At 44.4% G+C, this 22867-nt stretch overlaps 1 protein-coding gene across 1 annotated transcript; it reads left to right on the forward strand.

Moving 5' to 3' along the window:
* Window positions 1–230: 230 nt before the first annotated feature.
* LOC124015445 (centrosomal protein of 170 kDa-like) lies at window positions 231–21411 on the forward strand. Its single transcript, XM_046330633.1, has 19 exons — window positions 231–564; window positions 2543–2697; window positions 3038–3127; window positions 3221–3299; window positions 3650–3708; window positions 4399–4582; window positions 6722–6859; window positions 7068–7535; window positions 7823–8238; window positions 8471–8599; window positions 8996–9131; window positions 9360–10889; window positions 11432–11684; window positions 12425–12542; window positions 12909–13067; window positions 13947–14035; window positions 15011–15104; window positions 17246–17297; window positions 17746–21411. The coding sequence occupies exons 2-19, from the start codon at window positions 2593–2595 to the stop codon at window positions 18048–18050; spliced, it is 4404 nt and encodes a 1467-aa protein (XP_046186589.1). The 5' UTR covers window positions 231–564; window positions 2543–2592; the 3' UTR covers window positions 18051–21411.
* The last annotated feature ends 1456 nt before the right edge of the window (window positions 21412–22867 follow it).

Raw genomic sequence — 22867 nt, forward strand, 5'->3', positions numbered from 1 at the left:
CATAAAGAAATAAAGAACACTTGTGTTTACTGCAACCATCACGAATTAGCAGCATCTGGCTACATCAAAACAACTCGATCATATTCATGGGACAACATTGACCAACCTTAATGAACCCAGTAGCCTACAACAGGTGTTCTCAGCCAGGGGTACAGGACCTGGCGGTACATGAGAATACTCATGAGACCATGGGCTTCGTGGTCAAATGCACATGAGGGGGTACCTCAGGGGTACTCTGAGCAGAGCCTAATTAAACTGGTGGTACAGTAACGGGAAAAGGTTGGGAACCACTGGACTACAGTTTACATCTCAACGTCATACGCAAGAAGATGCGCTCATTGCGCCGTTGTTGTCATTGCGTAGCATCAATGGATGGACTGCCTTTGGCTTCTTGGCTTGTTGTGTTGTACATCAGCGCAGCGCCACCTCGAGGCGAAGGAAGAGAAGCACTCGAGGACCAGGGCTGGGCAGGCATCAGGCTCCCTCACTGTATGTCACCGCACCGTGCATTCAAAGGTTTACAGGATACAAATCGGATGCTGAATACTCCGTACCTGACAAAGGGTGAGTGAGATGCATATTTTATTACTCCGCCGTATCCGACCACACCCAGCCAATGCATTTGCCCGCGACCTGCCTTAAAAACGTTTTAAAAAAGGCCCGAAAAATGAAAATTCTAGGCTATTTGTGTCGGAGGGTACCAGGCTATGTCATCCATAACGGTACAGCCCAGACAGCACATCAAATTGGCGACCTAAACAACACGTGATGGGTTATTATTGTAAACCTTTCAAATGAACCTATATGTGTAATTCGGTGTTACGCGTTGCCCCAAATGACACTCGTAATACCACATATGTAAGATATCGATTATGATAAAGATATCATGTAAGCTTTCAACCGCAAAAGGTTACCGACCAGACTGAAAAACAGCAGCATCCGTTGCCATACGTCAGTATGGTGTCTAGTACATCCAAAACAGCCTATGTTAAAAAAACAAATCATGATTATTGGACACATGGTAAATGTAATAATAAGGAACTGAACTGTCGCTAACGCAGGGTGGGTTGTTTTTTATGCTCAGGCAGGGCCATCTACAGTAGCTTCCAGAGCGAAATGATAAGCTGTCATTTACGATATAGCTCTGTAATTGAGAGAAGGAGGGAGAACGAGAGAGAGACGGCAACGAAACCAATGCAAAAACGTCGGGCACAATTGCGAGACCGAGGCCGCATAGAGGGTTAACCAATCCAATTCCACAATGGGGAATCAGGACTGTCTGGTCGCATTCACATATGAACCATCTACGCTCATTCGGGGCCTAGATATGACAAGGTGCCTGATTAGATTAAATCTCGCTAAATCACTTTTTTCACTGATGGGGCATCGTGAGTCAGCATGGCCTACCAGTAGCATGCCCGTTCAAGCATTGCCTATGGAGGCCTGTGCCACTGAATGGTAGGCTAGCTAGGCCATATAGGCGTAGTGTGTTTTTATGTAGGCTACTGTAGGAATTATGACCCAAAAATGAGCACCAGATGGTATGTTTCTTCTGAGCGGAAACGAGATGACTCTTGTCAGTGTGTGTAGGTGTGTGTCCTTCTCTCTCTATCTGTGTACCTGCTGTGATCTCTGTGCCTGTCCTGAGTCATACTCATGTTATACAGTATCTTCACGTCTCTCAGGTTGGTCTGTCTGGTCTATCTAAGCCATCTGATCAACTATCCAACAGTGATGGTCGTTGTTTAGATCCTGTACGGGTAGCCTGTATTCCAGCCTGCTGTGACACAACATATCCATCATCACTGGACGGCCACTCTCGGTTCAGTGACATTGGTTCAGTGCGACTTTGGTTTGGTGACCCGGCAAAACACTCAGTAATTTAGCCGTTAAGCAGGATGTCAAACAGTCAGTGGCATATTATCTCATTTCTTCTGGAATGGTTGCAATGTAGTCTATTCTAAGGCCTCATTGTTAGCAACGAGGTCCAGTCATACCAGCAGGTTAGTGTGCTAGGCATTTAGTTTAAAGAAACCTCTTTGCTGAGTTTAGGTGTGACAAAGTTGTTAACTTTATCCCTGTTTGTTTTTAGGTTCGTATCCATCCTCTCCATTCGACTTGGTCGAAAGTCGTTCGAATGTTGTGACAATAATACATTATAACAGTAGGCCTACACATGATTGGTAGAGAGCGTTTTATTTACAGACAAAAAAGACAAAGCTCTTTACATTGTGAGCAGCCATATCAAATGCTTTAATAAAGAGGGTAATGATTGTGTTCCCTCCATTTACAGTTGGCTGTTATGACTGGTTGTTCTAACTGATGCTGACCATGGGCTCTATTCAATCTGGATTGCTGAAGTGTTACAATACACTTGATCGAAACTTTAAAGGTCATTTCCTATTGAGCCGAGATATGTAGCGGTCACCGTGACTGCAGTCTCCTCCAACGCCGGGGAACGTGGCCTTTAAACATTCGTTCACGCTGCACCGTTGAACTTCCACAACACTGATTGAATGGAGCCCCTTGTCTTCTTACACAGTGTGTCATAGGGGCTAAAGGTGAGCAGGTGTGGCAGTGGGCGTGGCAGAGATGAGTGTCTCTTCCTGGTTCCTGGTGAGTGGCGGGGGCATGAGGCACCGCCTCCCCTGGGAGATGATCTTTGTTGGCCGAGACGACTGTGAACTCATGTTACAGGTAAATCATATTTAGTTTTGTAGCGAGTCCAGAAGGGAACACGAACCCGGTTACTGGAGAATGTCAGTCCAACACTGTAGCCGTTATGCCTAAACTGTACTACCACTGCTAATGTTACGGAGGTGTGTCGTTGAACCACTCTGGCATGATGAGTAAACCTGAAGACGTGCGGTAGCTCCCAGAGCTGATCTCTAGGCTTTATTCTTGTCAAGAAACCTGGGTTCGAATCTAGTGGGTCACACTGCTGCAGGTGACTGCAGGACCGAATGTAATCTATGTAATCTGGATTATAAAGAGATTAGCAGGATTATATTGATTGACTAGATTATTGTGTCTTTAGTCCCGCAGTGTGGACAAACAGCATGCCGTTATCAACTATGAGCCAACCACGGACGAACATAAAGTCAAGGACCTGGGAAGCCTGAATGGGGTAAGTAAGATTTTAATAAATATGAATATAAAATGATTAATGTGCTTCATAAACTGTTCTAAACGGCTAATAATGATATTCCTTTCCTTCCAGACATTTGTGAATGATGTCAGAATACAGGAGCAGGTGTATATCACTTTGAAAATTGACGACAAGTTGAGGTTTGGATATGATATCCTGTCATGGTGCCTTTTTGTCTTTGAAGCTTAGCCTACAGTAGTTCATTGAAATGTCATCAATACCAAAGGAATGGGATCGACAAAAAAAGGACTTCAAGGCCAGAGTACGGGTATATAAAACTGTAACGTAATCACTCTTAATATACTGCCTGAAAAATCATCTAACCTTTCAAACCTACCGCTGTGACTAATGCATAATAGATTAGCATATCTGTTTCTGGACTGTACGTCGCTCTGAATAAGAATGTATGCCGTTAAATAACTCAAATGTGAAATATCTGCGCTATCTCCTGTGAAGAGCTAAGCCTGTGCTGTACAATCACCTTTCCTTAACCTGTCTCACATACCAACCTGTTCACTGTGGTGCGAGGAGAGCTCCATGTCCCCGAGGAAGCACTAAAGGTTGGTTGGACAGTAGGCTAAAGAAATAGCTAGTTCTCTTCCTGTGTTTCCTATCATCCTATCTCCTCGCCTTTTTCTCAACCATATTGGAGGAAGAGGTTCCAAGGTCCCTCCCCTCTGACTTTCTTCTCCCATCCATTTTGAGAAGGAGGCGAGGAGAGAGGATGCGAGGACTCGAGGAAATATGAATTGAGAAAGAGCCTCACTAAAATATGCTTACAAAGTATTATGAAAGAAAAGCTCTGAGAAATACCTTTTCCTACTCCGTTGATTGATGCATGTTTAATGGAGATTATGTTCAGTCATGAACGGCGGCAGTTTCTGCTGCATGTGGCAAAACCTCACTGCTTTGTTTGAACGACAAAAAAACATACTTTCTGAGGAACTTGATGATACATTGTTCAGTTAGGTCTGTCTGAATCCTAACTTGACTTCTACATGCATAAATTACTCAAGATTTTGCGTGAATCATGAACTGATGCCAAATGAGATTTGCATAACAACAACAAAATTCTATGCTTATAACCAAGACCGTGACTACTGTATAATTTCACTGATGCACAGATCGATTGACCCATGTATGTTGGTATAAACATAGAAGAGCTCCTTATTAGACTTACCCTTGTACTCATATCTCTAATGGTGTGAGCTCATCTCCTCTCTGTGTTGTCCTGTGTCCTCGTCTATCAGCATGAGAAGTTTAATAGTCAGCTCCTGCTGCAGACGGTAAAGCCGCCAGAAGCTGCTCCGGTACCATCCAGACCTGCAGTAGAGGTCAAGGCTGCAGCCGAGGGTGGCTCCGACGGGGCGGTGGCAGTGGGTAGTAAACCCCCTGAGGCCAGCAGAGAGGGGGCCGGGGACGACAAGCTGGCAGGTGAGAGGGTCTGCACTCTGCATGGACCTTGGAGGGTGACACAGGTGACGGGATTAGGTTAACAGAGATGACAGGACTAGATAACAGAGGTGACAGGATTTTGGCGATGCCACACACCCACAGTCTGTGCTGTGACAACCGTGTGTCCTGTATTTTTAGTTTCCTACGCTAGGCTGTCACCTAAATGTGATTCTAAAGTGCTCTGACTTGGAGACAAATTTGGAGGTCAAACAGTTCTGCCACAATATGTCTTTTGGGGACTTGTGTGGGTACAAAGTGGTAGTTCGAATTTGCAGAGGTCGTTGTTTGTTTCTCAGGGGACATTGCGGTAGACCAGTGGTTCCCAAACTTTTTATAGTCCCGTACCCCTTCAAACATTCAACCTCCAGCTGCATACTCCCTCTAGCACCAGGGTCAGCGCACTCTCAAATGTTGTTTTTTACCATCATTGTAAGCCTGCTACACACACACTATACAATACATTTATTAAACATAATGTGCGTGAGATGTCACAAGTGGGAAATGACAAAGAGCTGTTATAGGACCAGGGCACAAATAATAACATAATAATCATCAGTCATTTTGCTCTTTATTTAACCATCTTACATATAAAACCTTATTTGTTAATAGAAAATTGTGAAACTCGCCACAGGTTAATGAGAAGGGTGTGCTTGAAAGGATGCACATAACTCTGCAATGTTGGGTTGAGTCTCAGTCTTAAATCATTTTCCGCAGTCTGTGCCTGTATTTAGTTTTCATGCTAGTGAGGGCCAAGAATCCATTCTCACATAGGTACGTGGTTGCAAAGGGCATCATTTACAGTGCAATTTGCCAAGGCAGGATACTCTTGAGCGGAGCTCAATCCAGAAATATGTCAGTGGCTTCTGATTCAATTGAATTTTCACTTGTAGCAATTTCGATGAGGCTCTCTTGTTCAGATATGAGTAAGTGGACTGGAGGCAGGGCATGAAAGGGATAACAAATCCAGTTGTCTGTGTCATCCATTTCAGGAAAGTACCTGCGTAAATGCGCACCCAACTCACTCAGGTGCTTTGCTATATCACATTTGACATTGTCCATAAGTTTGAATTAATTTGCACACAAAAAAATCATACAATGATGGAAAGACATGTATGTTGTCCTTGTTAATGCAGACAGAGAAGAGCTCCAACTTCTTAATCATAGCCTCACTTTTGTCCCGCACATTGAATATAGTTGCGGAGAATCCCTGTAATCCTAGATTCAGACCATTCATCGAGTTGTGAGATAGTACTTTTGCACATATAACACACTGTGGCTGAGGAAAGGCACTACTCCCAATATAAATGAACTCCAAATCAATGTAGTTATCATCATATTTGCGCCTCTTCGATGGTCCAACGTCCCTGTCTGTTCGGTGCTTTCCCGGTAAGGAGGTAGTAGCTCTTATGCTGCATCAGATTCACAACAGTCAGTGTCCATGCTAGCTGGGCTAACAACAAATGTATAATAACTGATGCTAGCATTGGATGTGCTCGTGGAAGCAGAACAACTTGTGTCGTCGACAGGTGCAGGTTTAGTACTGCTAGTAGTAGCAGTACTACCAGTAGAGCTGGTATGTGTCTCTATGGACGCGGGCCTAGCTTTTTAAAAACAATTTATCCATTTTCGCGCAAACGGAATAAGCAGCAGCTATGTTTGGCTACATACGGACCGTTAATGGAATTCCCGCGAGAGAGTAACGGTTAATGTGATTGGATGTTAATTATTTGACTAGGCTACCTGTATTTGACATTGTGTTGTTGTTTCACTGAACGCTATTTGTGGCAGTGAAACGTGGCTACTCAGGCAAGAAAAAAAACTCACCCAAATGTTTAGCCCCGTTGGAAAATATAAATGGACTCTTTGAAAATGTGAAGAATTATTTGTTTTAAATAAAATATATATAGATATTTTTTAAATGTATGTGAATCACATTTTTATTTGGCGTACCCCCGAAGGCAAAGCGCGTGGGGATACCTACGGTAGACAAACTAGGAGGTTAAACTTGTTCTGTCACAATAGTCTTTTGGAGAACTGTGAGGAAACAATTTCAGTTCAAAACAAAATCTGTGTCTTTCTCACTGTTGGTCTCACCCCTTGGTGTCGTTTCTTTCCCAGGGGACATTGCAGTACTAAAAAGGGGCACCCCTCTGTACGGCCAGCCTTCCTGGTGGGGGGACGGGGACGCAGACGATGAGAACTCTGGGAAGCAGGATGGGACGACAACTGACAGGAAGCAGGAGAGATCTGAGTCAGGTAGATGCTGTCTAGTCTGGAATACAGACTGAAGTTTTAGCTGTGTTTCACTTTGTCTTCTGCCTGTCTGTCTGTGTGTCTGTTTATCCATCAAACACCCTACCAGATAACAGTAGACTTTTGCCTTTCTGGTAGCATATGACAGCAATTGAATCTCAAAGTCTAAATCCTTATATTACGCCATCTTGATATCTGCTTGAAACGACAGATTGTAAAGACCCCAAGGAGACAACAGCCGTGGCCCAGGAGAATGGCCTGTACACCTCAAGCCAGGAGCCCAGTTACTTCGAGATCCCCTCCTATACCAATGAACCCCCCTCCCAAGACACGGAAGGCGCCACCGTCACTAACCACGCCTCCGGCCCTGAAGCCGTCCCCCAGGGCCACGCCTCCTTCACCATCGCGTTTGACCTGCAGGCGTCCAATAAGGTGACGGTTAAGGACCGGTTGGCGAAGGTGGTGCCGGAGGTGAGGCCACGGCCCCCAAAGAAGGGCGCGGGAGAGGAGCTGAGCGCCCTGCAAACGGCCATGGTTGCGGCGGAGGTGAAAGTAGCTGATTGGCTGGCCCAGAACGAGATCCCATTGGCCCGTACGGAGTCGGTTGACAGAGTGGTGGAGGACGACGACGGGGAGAGCGTGAAGAGTGATGTGCCGGTTCAGCTGAAGAGTCTTAAAGGTAAGACCAACCAACCAATCACCATAAGAATAGAATTGAGATTTTTCAACAAGTCCTCTTGCCATTGCATTACATAGCACTACACAGTTATTACACTATGAGACAGTTTCCCAAACACAGATTAAGATTAGTCCTAGATTTGAAAGCATACGCACTGGATAATCTCCATCGAAAGCACTTCATAGTCTAGGACTATGCTTAATCAGTGTCTGGGAAACCAACCCAATAGGTTCATAGGATTATAACTGCACACACCAAACGTCCAACCTCCTTCCCTCTCGTTTCAGGTAGTAAACACGAGGACGGTACCCAGAGCGACTCAGAGAATGCAGCCGCGCTGGGAGAGCAACGCCGGGCCGCCCTCGAGGACCACTCTAGGGGGCTGTGGGGCGGCCGAATAGAGGGGTCAGGGGTCAAGATACGAGAGGGGCGCGCCAACGTCCCAGAGGGACTCTTTGCCGAGGAAGATAGCCCAGCCCGACGACACAGGTCCTCAGCTTCCAAAATGGCACCCATCGGAGGAGAGTTAAGAGAGAGGACCAAGGATTCCGTTCCTTACCACCGCGACCAACACCAACCGATAGGACTTGGGGAGGGGTTTCAGAATCGCCGTGGAGACGACTATAGCGACCGGGGGACCTATACCATAGAGATAGAGAACGAAGATAACCAAGAGGAGGAGGCCAGGAGAATGATTGACAAGGTGGGGATGGTAAATAGGACTTTAATGAGCTTAAACTGTAATTTCAATCCTGTTTCATCTGAATAACTCTTTTACACAGTCACTAGTCCCAGAATTGGTGTCTTTTTTGTCAAGGACATGGCCTCGTATTTACTGCAAGTGGTACTGTGCAAGTGCACTGATCCCATCTTTGTGTTGACCTCTCGATTGAATGTTTGGTTGAATATTTATTGAAGTCCATGTTCTGGCCCAGGTATTTGGTGTGGAGGACTACCAGACTCTGTCCAGGGTGGCGGGCTATCCTGACATCCAGAGAGAGAGACTGACCACTCAGAGGCCAGGCTCAGGAGACAGAGGCAAGCCTGGACGTATCGAACCAGAGGTAACAGCATTTCTGTCGGTCGACACAGAGACTCTCCATTGCAGAGGAGTGAAGGAGTTCAACTCCAAGTCAGACACTACTGTAGATTAGCTTTTGTTTTAATACTCCCAAGATTAAGACAGACCTCACACATAAAGAAAGCTTTCAGTTTGATGCCATTCCTTGTGGAAAAAATATGATTTTTTTATAAAGAAAGAAAGATACGTGCTCTCAAAAGTGCGGTTGTGTTTGAAGTAGTCCTAAGCATTTTACCTGTAAATAATAGATGTGTACATGCCACTGTGACACTCTGACTAGTAGAATTTGTCCTCGTCTTCCCCTGTGCTCTAGTCTCTCCCCTTTATGTTGGGGACTGAGTGTTGTTCAATTTTGGTTTCTCCCCCGTTTGTCCTCCAGGCTCTCCCAGAGGAGCTGGTTGTGGGTGGTCCCAGGTGGGTCTCCCAATGGGCTACTCTGGCAGCCAGCCACATCAGGACTGACCCTGAGGGCTCTGGAGCTGAGTCCCATGTCCACTACCACACCGAGGACAGAGGTGCTACTGCTGGGTTTAGACCTGTTCTGAAATTGAAGTGCTTTGCTGTTTTTCAGTTGTTTTTCATTTATTAGTCATACCACTTATTTCAGTATAAAGTAAAAAATAACTAGAATAAAGAAAAGAGTGTTGGGTATTTATATTGCCAATATATGAGAGTTAGTTAGACACTGTAGATATGATTGTGTAGAAATTATTATGATTTTTTTATACCCTGTCTCTCTATAGCTGAGATCAGTGAGTCCAGTCACTCTGCCTCCATGGCCTCCACCAGCTATACAGAGCGCAAGAGGAGAACCCTGCCCCAGCTCCCCTCCACCGAGGAGGCAACCCCAGGGGGGAGGAGATCCCCTGGTCCAGCTCACCGCCCCTCCGATGTGGGGGAGAAACAGGACACTGAGCTCCAGGAGAAGGAGAACCAGGAGATGGGGAGAGGAGGGAGGACCAAGCCTGGAGGTGGAGGTGGTGGGGGTAGCCAGGCTGATAGTGTGGGGGGAAGCACCAGAGGAAGTCCGAAAAAAGGCTCTCCAGCGAAGAACCAAGATGTGGGAAGCCGGAAAGAAACTGTGTTGGTGAAACTGCCTCCTCGGCCAGGGAGTAGTGGGGGGAAGAGGATGGAGGAGGCACCAAGGAGGAAGAAGGAGATGGAGGAGAAGGCTAAAGAAAGGGAGAGTGCTGGGAAGCCGCTTCTTAGACAAGAGAGCTTTACGGTGGAGAGACCCAGCACCAACGTCCCCCAGGAGCTCATCCCACGGATTGACACGCAAACTGGGGCACGAATACTGACAAAGGAGGGCAGGGAGGATGGTACCACCCGGCAGAAGGATTCAGAAGTTGTGGCTGCGTTTCTGGAGACAACGGTATCAGACCTGGGTGAACCAATTAGCCAGTCCATCGAGGGGTCTTTGTCACCCGAGTCGGATGTGGACACCACCAGCACCGTTAGCCAGGCAGCGGGCGTCGGAGGGCGGAAGGTGGTCCACCAGAAGAGACGTACCCTAACTGCCCAGCAGAAAGAGAGGGAGAAGACGGTGCTGTGTTCCTCCACCAAGGGGCCTACCAGAGCCAGAGATACCCAGGATAGGAAACCCAAATCCAGACCGTCTGGAGGACAAGGGACCCGCCAAGCTGGTCGTGCCTGGACCTCCCTGGACCTAACAGATGACGACGTCAACTCCAACTCCCTCCTCTCCGACTCCCAACCCTCCTTACAGGAGGTTAGCTCCCACAGTTCCCACGCCAGAACCCAGGCCGGAAGCACCAGAGTGGAGGCTAGCACCAAGGCTAGCCGGGCTAAAAACACCCAGGCATCCAGCACCACCACAAACACCCTCAGTAAACCTACCACCACCTTGCCCAAGGTGCGGCCCACCCGGGCCTCGATACTCAGACGTGCCCGTTTGGGGGACTCGTCCGATACCGAACCAGCCGACATGGACCGGATGTCCGTAGCCTCCGAGGCTAGCACTGCTAGCTCCAGGTCTGCGGCTCCCGGACCAGGGTTCCGGAGAGGCCTGTCCCGCATTGACGCCCTAGCCCAGCCCAGGAAGCCCAGGATGGGATCTCCTTCTGCCCAGAGTGACTCAGAGGCCACAGGGGGCCGTAGCCGGGGGATAGGGGCTCGTAGCATTGCTACCGACTACGCTGTCCGACAGGGACTCAGAGGAGTCAGCAACATGGGAGGGATAATACCCAGGGCCAGGGCTAACAGTGCCTCCAAACTACCTGACAAGTCTAAGGGCTACATCACCCCCACAGGTAACATACTGTACTGTCTGATACAGCATTAGTGTTTCTGAGTGACTGTTCTCCAGTAACTTATCTACCGCAATGTTTGATTTGGTATCATGTTTGTGCTATAGTCTTTTTGTAGGTGCTGTCATTATTGAGCATCTTTATGTACATTTACATGTAAACTCAGCAACAAAAATGTCATCTCACTGTCAACTGCGTTTATTTTCAGCAAACTTAGCATGTGTAAATATTTGTGTGAACATAACAAGATTCAACAACAGACATAAACTGAACAAGTTCCACAGACATGTGGCTAACAGAAATGGAATAATGTGTCCCTGAACAAAGGGGGGAGGGTCAAAAGTAACAGTCCGTATCTGGTGTGGCCACCAGCTGCATTAAGTACTGCAGTGCATCTCCTCCAGGGTGCTGGAAAAGGGCCGTTTCCTTTTTTACTGGGTTTATGAGTAAAATCTCTTCTCTATGGACAGTTGTGTGTATCTAGTAGTGGTGAAGCCCTCAATCACTACTACGTCTACTGACAAAACATCTTTCCTTGATTCCAGCTGGTGGCCGGTGGCGCCGGATGCCCATGGACTATGCCTCCACCTCGGAGGACGAGTTCGGCTCCAACCGCCACCCGTCCAAGCACGGCGGTCCCGCCCGGCAGTTTGCGTCGCCGCGGCTGACCCAGCTGGGTGGCTCCGCCCCTGCCACGCCCAGTCCGGGAGGTATAGCGGCTCTGAGGCAGCAGTCAGCAGGCAGAGAACAGGAGGAGTACATGAAGGACTGGACCACTCACAGTGAAGAGATCGCCAGGTATGGAGGAGCAGTCTGTACTGTGCATATACAGAGAAACTGTAGGGTCAATTCTAGAGGGGAGCAATCTCACTAGGCCTATACAATATAATAGGGTCAATTCTATAGGGGAGCAATCTCACTAGGCCTATACAATATAATAGGGTCAATTCTATAGGGGAGCAATCTCACTAGGCCTATACAATATAATAGGGTCAATTCTATAGTGGAGCAATCTCACTAGGCCTATTCAATATAATAGGGTCAATTATATAGGGGAGCAATCTCACTAGGCCTATACAATATAATAAGGTCAATTCTATAGGGGAGCAATCTCACTAGGCCTATACAATATAATAGGGTCAATTCTATAGTGGAGCAATCTCACTAGGCCTATACAATATAATAGGGTCAATTTTATAGGGGAGCAATCTCACTAGGCCTATACAATATAATAGGGTCAATTCTATAGGGGAGCAATCTCACTAGGCCTATACAATATAATAGGGTCAATTCTATAGTGGAGCAATCTCACTAGACCTATACAATATAATAGGGTCAATTCTATAGGGGAGCAATCTCACTAGGCCTATACAATATAATAGGGTCAATTCTATAATTACTTTGAGAACCAGTATAACCTCAAAAGTATCCATTTTGAAACATTCATTATTTCATTTCATGCACTATATACCCACAATAATACACACTAGAAGTCAAATCAAGGGTATTTAACTGATTCATTCCCTGTATGTTGACAGGATCAGTCAGGACCTAGCCAAAGACCTGGCCATGCTGGCCAGGGAGATCCATGACGTGGCCGGAGAGATCGACTCAGTCAGCCCAGCCGCTAGTGCTGCCACTGACCCAGGAGCCATGGTACTACACATCCCACCATGCAATAATCCCACTTTATGTAGCTGTTGACATCAGTCATGATTTCCCCAAAAGTCTGAGCCACATGTACATATCAGGGCCCATATTCATAAAGTGTCTCAGAGTTGGAGTGCTGATCTAGGAATATGATCTAAATTCTAAAAACTGAGCATAAATCAGTACTTCTATCAGAAGCTACATAAATACGGGCCCTAAAGCCTGCCCCTTGTGAATGTTATGGATTTACAGTACCTGTCAAAAGTTTGGACACACCTACTCATTCAAGAGTTTTTCTAGGTTTGTACTATTTCCTACATTGTAGAATGTATATCAGAAAATAAATTACTTTGTATTGGGTGCTTTGTCCAGATGGAGGAGCTAGTTTTTGACGATGGCTTGGATCTTGGGAGCGGCCCGTCAACAGAGAGCATTCTGGGTAATAACATCCGCCCCGTGGAGCTCCGGCCACGCAACTCTAACAGACAGGGTCCCCGCGCCATTCGCCGCCAGACTTGGAACAGAGAGGACGTGAGTTGTTGCCGCTTGGAATCCGAACTAAAAATAATAATAACTGAAAGTATTTGATTGTACTCTGGTTTAGCCTGGTTTCTCATCTGTTTCAACTTGTCTTTATCCCATATGTGTGTTTATAAGGACAATGGCATCATTACCAGTTTGAGATGAAGAAGTTTGAAAAACAGTCGTTAGAGAGAGAGAGACAAAACACAACCCAAAAACCAAAAGGACTTGATGTCAGAGTGAATTGACCCTACCCCATCAGAAACCTACTGTATTATTGATGAAACAGTGTGTATCTTGAAAAGTTATTAATAAACCAATTAGGCACATTTGAGCAGTCCTGATATAACATTTTGAGATGCAATGGTTCATTGTATCAGTCTAAAACTTTGCACATACACTGCTCCTGGGCTGGAATAATACATTATGGCCTTTCTCTTGAATTTCAAAGATGATGGTACAAAAAAAAACAGTTGTTTTTTTCTTTGTATTATCTTTTACCAGATCTATTGTGTTATATTCTCCTACATTCATTTCACATTTCCACAAACTTCAAGGTGTTTCCTTTCAAATGGTATCAAGAATATGCATATCCTTGCCTCAGGTCCTGAGCTACAGGCAGTCAGATTTGGGTATTTAATTTTAGGCAAAAATTGAAAAAAGGGGTCCGGTCCTTAATAACACATTTATTACTATATTAATGATGGATGATGCTGGTTTCTGGGAGATTTGAGCAAAAATAAGCTATTCTATATCTAATATCCTTCTGGTTTTGTGACTGCATATAGCCTTGGTATCCCTGCCTGTCCTAGTTATTATGCTATTTTAGGTGTTTACTGAAACACATCTTACATAAGACCTCCTCTTTTCCTTGTTGTTTCCCCTCAGGCGGTGTTGGATAGTTTACTATTAGCATCTGTGACCCAGCTCTCTGCACGGATACGCCATTCTGTGGACAAAACAGCAGGCAAAATCAGGTAGGCATCACCTTTCGTCACGATTCACTCAAAGAAAAGGAACGTGAAATAATGAATTCCCTGATTTTGATGATGAAGTGTTAGGAGTGTTAGTGTTAGGAGTGTTAGTGTTAGGAGTGTTAGTGTTAGGAGTGTTAGTGTTAGGAGTGTTAGTGTTAGGAGTGTTAGTGTTAGGAGTGTTAGTGTTAGGAGTGTTAGTGTTAGGAGTGTTAGTGTTAGGAGGGTTAGTGTTAGGAGTGTTAGTGTTAGGAGTGTTAGTGTTAGGAGTGTTAGTGTTAGGAGTGTTAGTGTTAGGAGTGTTAGTGTTAGGAGTGTTAGTGTTAGGAGTGTTAGTGTTAGGAGTGTTAGGAGTGTTAGTGTTAGGAGTGTTAGTGTTAGGAGTGTTAGTGTTAGGAGTGTTAGTGTTAGGAGTGTTAGTGTTAGGAGTGTTAGTGTTAGGAGTGTTAGTGTTAGGAGTGTTAGTGTTAGGAGTGTTAGTGTTAGGAGTGTTAGTGTTAGGAGTGTTAGTGTTAGGAGTGTTAGTGTTAGGAGTGTTAGTGTTAGGAGTGTTAGTGTTAGGAGTGTTAGTGTTAGGAGTGTTAGTGTTAGGAGTGCTTTATGAGTTGCAAGTGAACCCAAGCAGTGTGAAATAATAGGCTTGTTTTTGACTTTGAATACATTTCTTTCTGAATACGTGCAGCTACATGCTGTGCTTTGAACTGGATCAAATCCGGATAACGGCAAGGAGGAATCAGTAGTGTTGTATAAGATATGATGGCTTGTATCCTAGAACATACTGTATCCTAATTTGGATATTATGACTGGCACTTCATAAAGGTTAAGGTGACAACTTGAAACATCCATCCTCACTTTTTAAACATCACAAACCACTTTCATGTTCCCCCTCAACCCATTTCACACGAATTAAATCACTCAACGTGATCATACAACAGATATTTATTTATTTTCTCAATTTATTCTTGAAAACTTCTCCAGGATATTATTCAAAGATAAGGACCGGAAATGGGACGAGATTGAGAATAGACTCCAAGCCGAGCATGACTCTCTACTCCTCAAGACTTCCAGCACGGTAAGGTGCCAGACCCCTTGTCTCTTGCCGTACCACCCAGCTGCTGTGATAAATGACTGCAGAGGGCAGGTGGACCTAGTTTCAAGTTCAGGTTTCAGGTTGTATTAGTCGTAGGTACCAGATACACATGGTGTACACCGCCCAACCAAATGTGTACTCGCAGGTTCCTTCTGGACGGTGTAACCACAATAAAACGTAATACAAGATAACAATAGAAACATAAAGTTAATGGTTCAGTAGAACAGAATAAACATTTTAGCATAAGTATAATGAAGGAAGGCACAATTTAGTCCAATAGTTACACGTGTTTTTGGGGAATGGGGGTTGGGGGCAAGTGTTTAAGTTGTGCCGTATTTAGGAACAATAATAACATTCTGGTAGAGGCAGTTGTGATGTGTGTGTAGCATGAATGTATATGTGTCTGTGTGGGTGTGTGAATGCTTGCGTCAGGGAGTGCATGTGTGCTACGGTGTGGAGAATCAGAGCAGGTGGTCAGTCCAGTTCATGTGATCAGCAGTCTGATGGCTTGTAGATAGAAACTGTCTCTGAGCCTGTTGGTATCAGACCTCGTGCTCCAATAACGTCAGCCCGACGGTAAGGAGGTGAACAACTCATGGCTGGGGTGTGTGGGTTCCTTGATGATGCTGCGGGCCTTCCTCGGGCGCCGTTTCGAGTAGATGCCCTGGATGGGTGGGAGCACGGTCCCAGTGATGTACTAGGGCCATCTTCACCACCTGCTGGAGGGCCTTGCGGTCATAGACGGAGCAATTCCCATACCAGGTCGTGGTGCAACCGGCTCTCGATGGTGCAAGAGAAGTGCCTGGTAAAAATATAAACACAAACCAGAGAGTGCTTATTTGAGGTGATGATGCAACATAACTTTGGGACGGTAAATAATTGATGTCTTCTACCACCATCTGGGAAGCTCGGAGTAGTTTTAAAGGCCGTCGTTGGCTGATGGTGCTGTTGCATTAATCATGTCTGTTAAGCCTGACATACACCCAGATGTAGTAGGACGACCTAAACAGAAGGTGGACAGGGGGTGAGGTAAGGACGTGTTTTTCAAACCTGCCCCCCGGTCTGCACAGTCACATTTGTTTAATTGAGATGTGAGTTGGCATCACTTTCTGAATCAAGATAATAAGTCACTTCCTCTCAATTCTGAAAGTATAAGTTATGATGTTTCTTGATTGTAATAAAGTATTTTGATATCCACTTTAATTGATGAGGTTTGACCCCCTCCTCTCTCTCTCTCTCTCTCTCTCTCTCTCTCTCTCTCTCTCTCTCTCTCTCTCTCTCTCACTCTCCCTCCCTCCCTCTGTCTTTCTCTCTCTCTCTCTCCCTCTCTTGCCACTCTCTCACTACCTGTCTTTCTCTCTCCCTCTCTCTCCCTCCCTCTCTTGCCACTCTCTCACTACCTGTCTTTCTCTCTCTCTCCCTCTCTCTCCCTCCCTCTCTTGCCACTCTCTCACTACCTGTCTTTCTCTCTCTCTGAGAGTATAACATAACATACGACAACAGTATCAACATCAGAATCAAGTGCCACTCTCGGGTGAACGGCGATAATATGTCCGTCCTGGGATTTGAACCGACAACCTTTCAGTCCCACCTCCCTATAGCAGCTATCCCTCCTCACTGTCCTCCCGTATTAAAAAGTGTCTCAGAGTAGGAGTGCTGATCTAGGATCAGGTCCCACATGTTCATATAATTTTATTAATTATGATCTAAAAGGCTAAACTGATCCTAAATCAGAACTTCTATTCAAGCTGGAGGAGAGGAGCAGTTTGATTAGTCAAAGGACTTGACTTATAGTCTGTTGTCGTGGGCGGTCCAAAAAATACTGCCTTGCTCAGGAACAAGGTTGTAAATTCAGACTGAACACAGTGACTGGCCTTAGGCTACCTCTCAGTGATGTGTCTGTCCACTAGAGTCCAAATGGAGGGGATGATTATGCCACATTTTAATTGCTTGAAAGGAGGAAGACAACAAGGGTCAATCTGATGTTGTTGTTGTTGTTGTTTAAGGAAGGTAACAGGTGAGGATATCAATGTCTTATCGTGAACGGTATCCCTTCTTCAATTCCCTAAACCATTTTTGTGTGTTTTGTTGACCATTTTGTTTGTTGTGTGGTTGTTTACCAGGAGATCACCACCATCCTCCAGGATCTGAAGAGAGTGGAGAGACAGTTACTAGGTATGAGTCCTGAAAGAGTCATACGTGATTTGATTGCAGCTGTATATAGTACAAGTTATAGAGATATACAGTTAGCATCTGCACAGAGCATCTATATTCATACGTATTTCATCATATCAATCATCACATTTTTATATAAATAAATCTTCCATTCTGTGATTGATTGTTTGCTTGCTTGATTGATTGATTGACAGACCTCCTCCTCTATGACTGACCAACCTCCTCTTTGACTGACTGATTAACAGACCTTCTCCTCTTCGATTGACTGATTGACAGACCTCCTCTTTGACTGACTGATTGTCAGACCTTCTCCTCTTTGATTGACTGATTAGCAGACCTTCTCCTCTTTGATTGACTGATTAGCAGACCTTCTCCTCTTTGATTGACTGATAGACAGACCTCCTCTTTCATTGACTTAGACCTTCTCCTTCTCCTCTTTGCTCCACAGTGATTGATGTGATGGTGGATCCGGACGGCACCCTGGATGCCCTGACCAGCCTGGGACTGACCAGCCCTCTAACCGACCTGCAGAGGGTCAGTCCCGGGGTAGCGGGGCCCTCCTCTGTCGGTCACCCCCCTGGAGGTAGTAGTGGAGAAGGCCCTTCTAGCAGCACCCTGTCGGCCCCCAGCGGTGGACCCTCCTCGGGGGCCTCATGCACCTCTACCCAGGTGGCAGAGAGAGACCTGGGACTCCATGTGGATAATAATCTGCCCTCTAGTGGTGGAGAACAGAACTGTGTGGTTCATAAATGAGGAGGATCCTGGATCTAGAACACACTACTAAAGTACAACTACCTAAACACTTGCGTGGAGGGGCCCTGATTGAGGCTCACTACTAGGGAGGAGGGTAAAAGACTTGGAGAAATGGGACTCCCACTGGGCACAGATGTCAATTCAATGTCTATTCCACATTGGTTCAACGTAATTCCATTGAAATGACGTGGAAACTACGTTGACTCAACTAGTGTACGCCCAGTGGGTTGATATTTCCTTCAATGTCTGGACAAACCTCCTGAACATCTGACCTGACCAAAAGAGAAGTAAATAAACACTTTTGAATCTTTGTCTATGACATACCAATCCGTTTGTTCATAAGAATTGGAGCCAACAGTGAGCGTGTTCTGTAGCTATAACATGTATATAGAAGGGTTGTGAAAGGATTATGTACTGTCAATACAATCTATGTACCAGCACATGTCCTACAGTCCGTTATCAACACTACTATATCAATATTCTTGAACACGTTTGAAAAGGATCAAGAGTTCTTTTGCATTATGGTCTGCTAACTGCACCTGCTTCTGGTTGATTGATGACTTTTCAGAAGATATTTGATATGATTCTGTTTGTGTTCGACAGTGTTGCCGACTGTGTAACACCGTGTAACTTTACACACTAAAAACAGGTGGTTCTATATAGTGGCAAATAAGGGTTTCTTTGGCTTTTTGGTTCTTTAACCATACTCATAAGGTTCTAAATGGAACCTGTATGGTGCTATAAAGAACCTTATCCTTTAAAAAAGGTTATATATAGAGCCAAAAAGGGTTCCGCTGAGGTTACAACCCTTTTTGGGGCAAAATAGAACCCTTTTTTTTATGGAGAATGGTTCTGTAAAGATGTAAAGAACCTTCTCAATCTCAAAGGTTTTTTTTGTAAAACCATAGAGGGGTTTTAATTCAGATTTAATATACATGTTATATTGTTAAAATTCCATAGATTTTATTATTGTTGAATCAGGTGTCAACCATTCTCGATTGACCCAAGGCCATACATGAGTTTGTCACTGGCTATAGTCACATATTGTATAGCATGTAACCGCATAACCCAACAGATTAGATCAACTGAAATTACACTCTCACTTACGGTTGGACAAAAAGAGCTGTTAGCAAACCACGCCCCAAACTATTCAAATGAGCCACCATTTTAATGATCACTAAAAGTAAAGAGCCATTGAGCGGCCCAAATGGTTATTTTGGGTCAGTATGGTTCCACATAGAATTATCACCCTTCCCAAAGAACCCTTGAGGAACCCTCTTTTCTTACTGTGCAGGCTACTATTAACAAGCGATGAAGTCACTGCTTAGACTGATAAGCTTGCATTTGACTGTTGCTTGATGGACAGTCTGCTTTGTGGTTACAACCCCTCTTTGGGGGCTATATAGAACCCAAATTACAACAAAAACTAAATGGACACCATGGTTCAGCATTGGAGAATAGAATTCAGTGTCTTTCTGAAAATACTTTTCAGAATATCCCGCCATTATGCATAGCATAGCTCAGCAAATATTGTGAATATGACCATATAGCATTCTGTGTCTGTTAGCTGACTTGTAGCACTTGCAGCTTGCTGCGCTTGTTCTAATATTACGATTTTTCCACGAAAGAGAGACCAATATTATTCTTCATTTATTCAGATGACAAGACATAGGGTATGTACAGTGTTATGTATCCATTTAAATGTGTATAATGTGTATAATTATCCCATCCATGCCTTCCCGTGTGGAGTGATACAGTATCTTAAGAATGATGGATCAAAGATAGCTGTACCGTACGTTACTAATAACTAACTACTGTAGGCACGGTGGTAAAGTAGCTTCCTGAAAAATGTGTTCCCGAAAGTAGTCCCCATATCCAAGTGTATTACGTCACAAAGTGCCCATTGTCTAAACCATTGTTGATGAAACGATAAGATGGAAATAGCCTGGGTGCCACATGTCTGGCATGACAAATGCGTAAGGAGTTGGAAAGAGTGCAGAAGCAGGCTAGGAGGTGTAGCTAAGCTAACGTTTGTTGATTTGCACAAGTTAAAGCTGTGGTGATTCACCACAGAGTGGTGGTGTTTAGTAAGGATACCCAGAACAGGCCTGGGTGTACTCCTTGTGGATGCTGGGTTTCATTGGAACTTGTTTTTTTTATTGAGAACTGGTTTTGATTATCCATTATGATTGAGTCCACAGGAGGCTGGTGAGGGGAGGACGGCTCATAATAATGACTGGAATGAAGAGAATGGAATGGAATCAAACACAAGGAAACCATGTGTTTGACGTGTCAATACCATTCCATTCCAGCCATTACTAAGAGCCCCTCCTCCCCAATTAAGGCACCACCAGCCATCTGTGATTACGTCATGGAATACACACTAGTGTTCTGGTTAACGTACTTGAAGAACCCTTATGAAGCGAAGAGATCTGAGTAAAAACCAGCATAGAAAGGGATAGTCGGGAGACCAGGATCATGTTCAGTCGGGAGAAAACGTTTTGAAATGGAGTTAAGCGGGTAGGTAACCACTCATTTTCATTATCCGTTGCAAAACAGTTTGCTACAGTGTGCCCTACTGAACATGACCAAGTGCTGAGAGAAACCATGACATGGACCGGGAAGTAGCTCTATATACCCCATAGAGCTAGATAGAGGACACAACATTGTATCTGTCCCTTTATGGCGTCTGTGAGAGCATACAGCACCATTGAGGCCATCTCCATTTTGAAGTGGTTACTTTTCTTATTCTACTACTATGAGTTGGTAAACAAACTGAAAGGGTGCACACTGCCACCTGGAGTGTGTTGTTTGAACAGGTATAAATCCAAGGTTTATGATTTATTGCCACCTGCCGTTATGGAATGTTTGTTCACAAGTGTAATTCATTGGCTGATCCCTCCTGATGAGCTGGTTTGAATGATGTGATCCTTTCTTAACCCATAAGAAGTCCCACCCAGTTCTACTTAAAAATGGTGTAAGTCCTCAATGGTGCCGCCCATGCTAAAATGGCTTTTAGACACTAGAGTCCTCTATCTACCTCTATGATATACCCAAACTGTATCTGGATGTCCTGCCTCATACCAATGTTTACACATGAATGTAACCTGATCGTAAATGTTGATGTTTCTCAGCCAAAACAGCTTGATTATTAATAAAGAAAATAGCATTTTGTGTCTTATTAGTAAGGTCTTTATTGTCTTTATGTCATTTCAAACCTTTGACATGTTTCTGCTTGTATATTTTGTACGGATAGGTTTTCTAATTGTCATGATGTATTTGTTATCTTTGTAAGATAATGGTTACATGATTTTTTTGTTTGTCTACTTTCCACTGGTTTTAATAAAATGCATGATTATCATTGACAGTTTTTTTTCACGTGAATTTCATATCCAGATATCCAGGCTGTATATATTTCTAAACACGTTGGGACAATAATAATTCTAAATATTTGAGTCAGTCAGCTGCTACTGTAAAGGTTCCCTTTTTCCCTAAACATGCCTGCTTTTCTCCCTCAGCGCCACACTCAACCCAACCCTATTGTCCGACCTCTTTCAGAGGACACACAGAACATAGAAATAGAATTATTAGAATGGACCGCCCCATTCAAGTCAAACCCATTTCCATTCTGTAAATTCTATTTCTATGGCTCAGAAGGGCCGTCTGCGGTGCTCTGTTAATTACAGTTGCTTAAGATATTCTGTTCCACTTGTTTAATCCCCCTGCAGTGTAAAAAGCTGCTCCCCTTTTGTCATACTGGGCTACTGATGCTGCTGCTGCACAGCATGTGCTTTTGGAGCTCTGATTCCACTGGGAGAATCGTGGGTTTTCAGAATTAAGTTGAGGCTTGTTACCGAACTGTGGTTTTGAATGTCTTTGGGGTTTTACATGGAAATGAAAGATTAAGAGTGCGCTGGCCTCGTTGTCCTTTTGTCTGGGTAGGATATTATTCTGTACTGATTCAAGTTTTAATGTCGCTCGCACAAGTGCAGTGACATGCCTTTCTTGCTAGATCCAAATCTAACAATGCAGTAATCAATATCAATGTAGTACTAAAAATAACAAGATAGAACAAAAACACACAATAAACATAAATAAGAAGAACACAAGAAAGGAAGAAGCTTTATACAGGGTCAGTTCCAGTAACATATTAACAATGTGCAGGTATACTGGAGTGATAGAGGTAGATATGTAAAGGGTTAAAGGTGACTATATACAGGGTCAGTTCCAGTAACACATTAACAATGTGCAGGTATACTGGAGTGATAGAGGTAGATATGTAAAGGGTTAAAGGTGACTATATACAGGGTCAGTTCCAGTAACACATTAACAATGTGCAGGTATACTGGAGTGATAGAGGTAGATATGTAAAGGGTTAAAGGTGACTATATACAGGGTCAGTTCCATATTAACAATGTGCAGGTATACTGGAGTGATAGAGGTAGATATGTAAAGGGTTAAAGGTGACTATATACAGGGTCAGTTCCAGTAACACATTAACAATGTGCAGGTATACTGGAGTGATAGAGGTAGATATGTAAAGGGTTAAAGGTGACTATATACAGGGTCAGTTCCAGTAACACATTAACAATGTGCAGGTATACTGGAGTGATAGAGGTAGATATGTAAAGGGTTAAAGGTGACTATATACAGGGTCAGTTCCATATTAACAATGTGCAGGTATACTGGAGTGATAGAGGTAGATATGTAAAGGGTTAAAGGTGACTATATACAGGGTCAGTTCCAGTAACACATTAACAATGTGCAGGTATACTGGAGTGATAGAGGTAGATATGTAAAGGCTTAAGGTGACTGGG

Source organism: Oncorhynchus gorbuscha, linkage group LG26 (assembly GCF_021184085.1).
Source record: "Oncorhynchus gorbuscha isolate QuinsamMale2020 ecotype Even-year linkage group LG26, OgorEven_v1.0, whole genome shotgun sequence".
Lineage (NCBI taxonomy): Eukaryota > Metazoa > Chordata > Actinopteri > Salmoniformes > Salmonidae > Oncorhynchus > Oncorhynchus gorbuscha.

What these genes read in the sequence shown, in the direction of transcription:
- LOC124015445 (XM_046330633.1), top strand. Translation starts at nt 2,593, where the DNA reads ATGAGTGTCTCTTCCTGGTTCCTGGTGAGTGGCGGGGGCATGAGGCAC. An exon ending in CGGGGACGACAAGCTGGCAG is followed by an intron (nt 4,583 to 6,721) that starts GTGAGAGGGTCT and finishes TTTCTTTCCCAG; the next exon opens with GGGACATTGCAGTACTAAAA. An exon ending in TCAGCTGAAGAGTCTTAAAG is followed by an intron (nt 7,536 to 7,822) that starts GTAAGACCAACC and finishes CTCTCGTTTCAG; the next exon opens with GTAGTAAACACGAGGACGGT.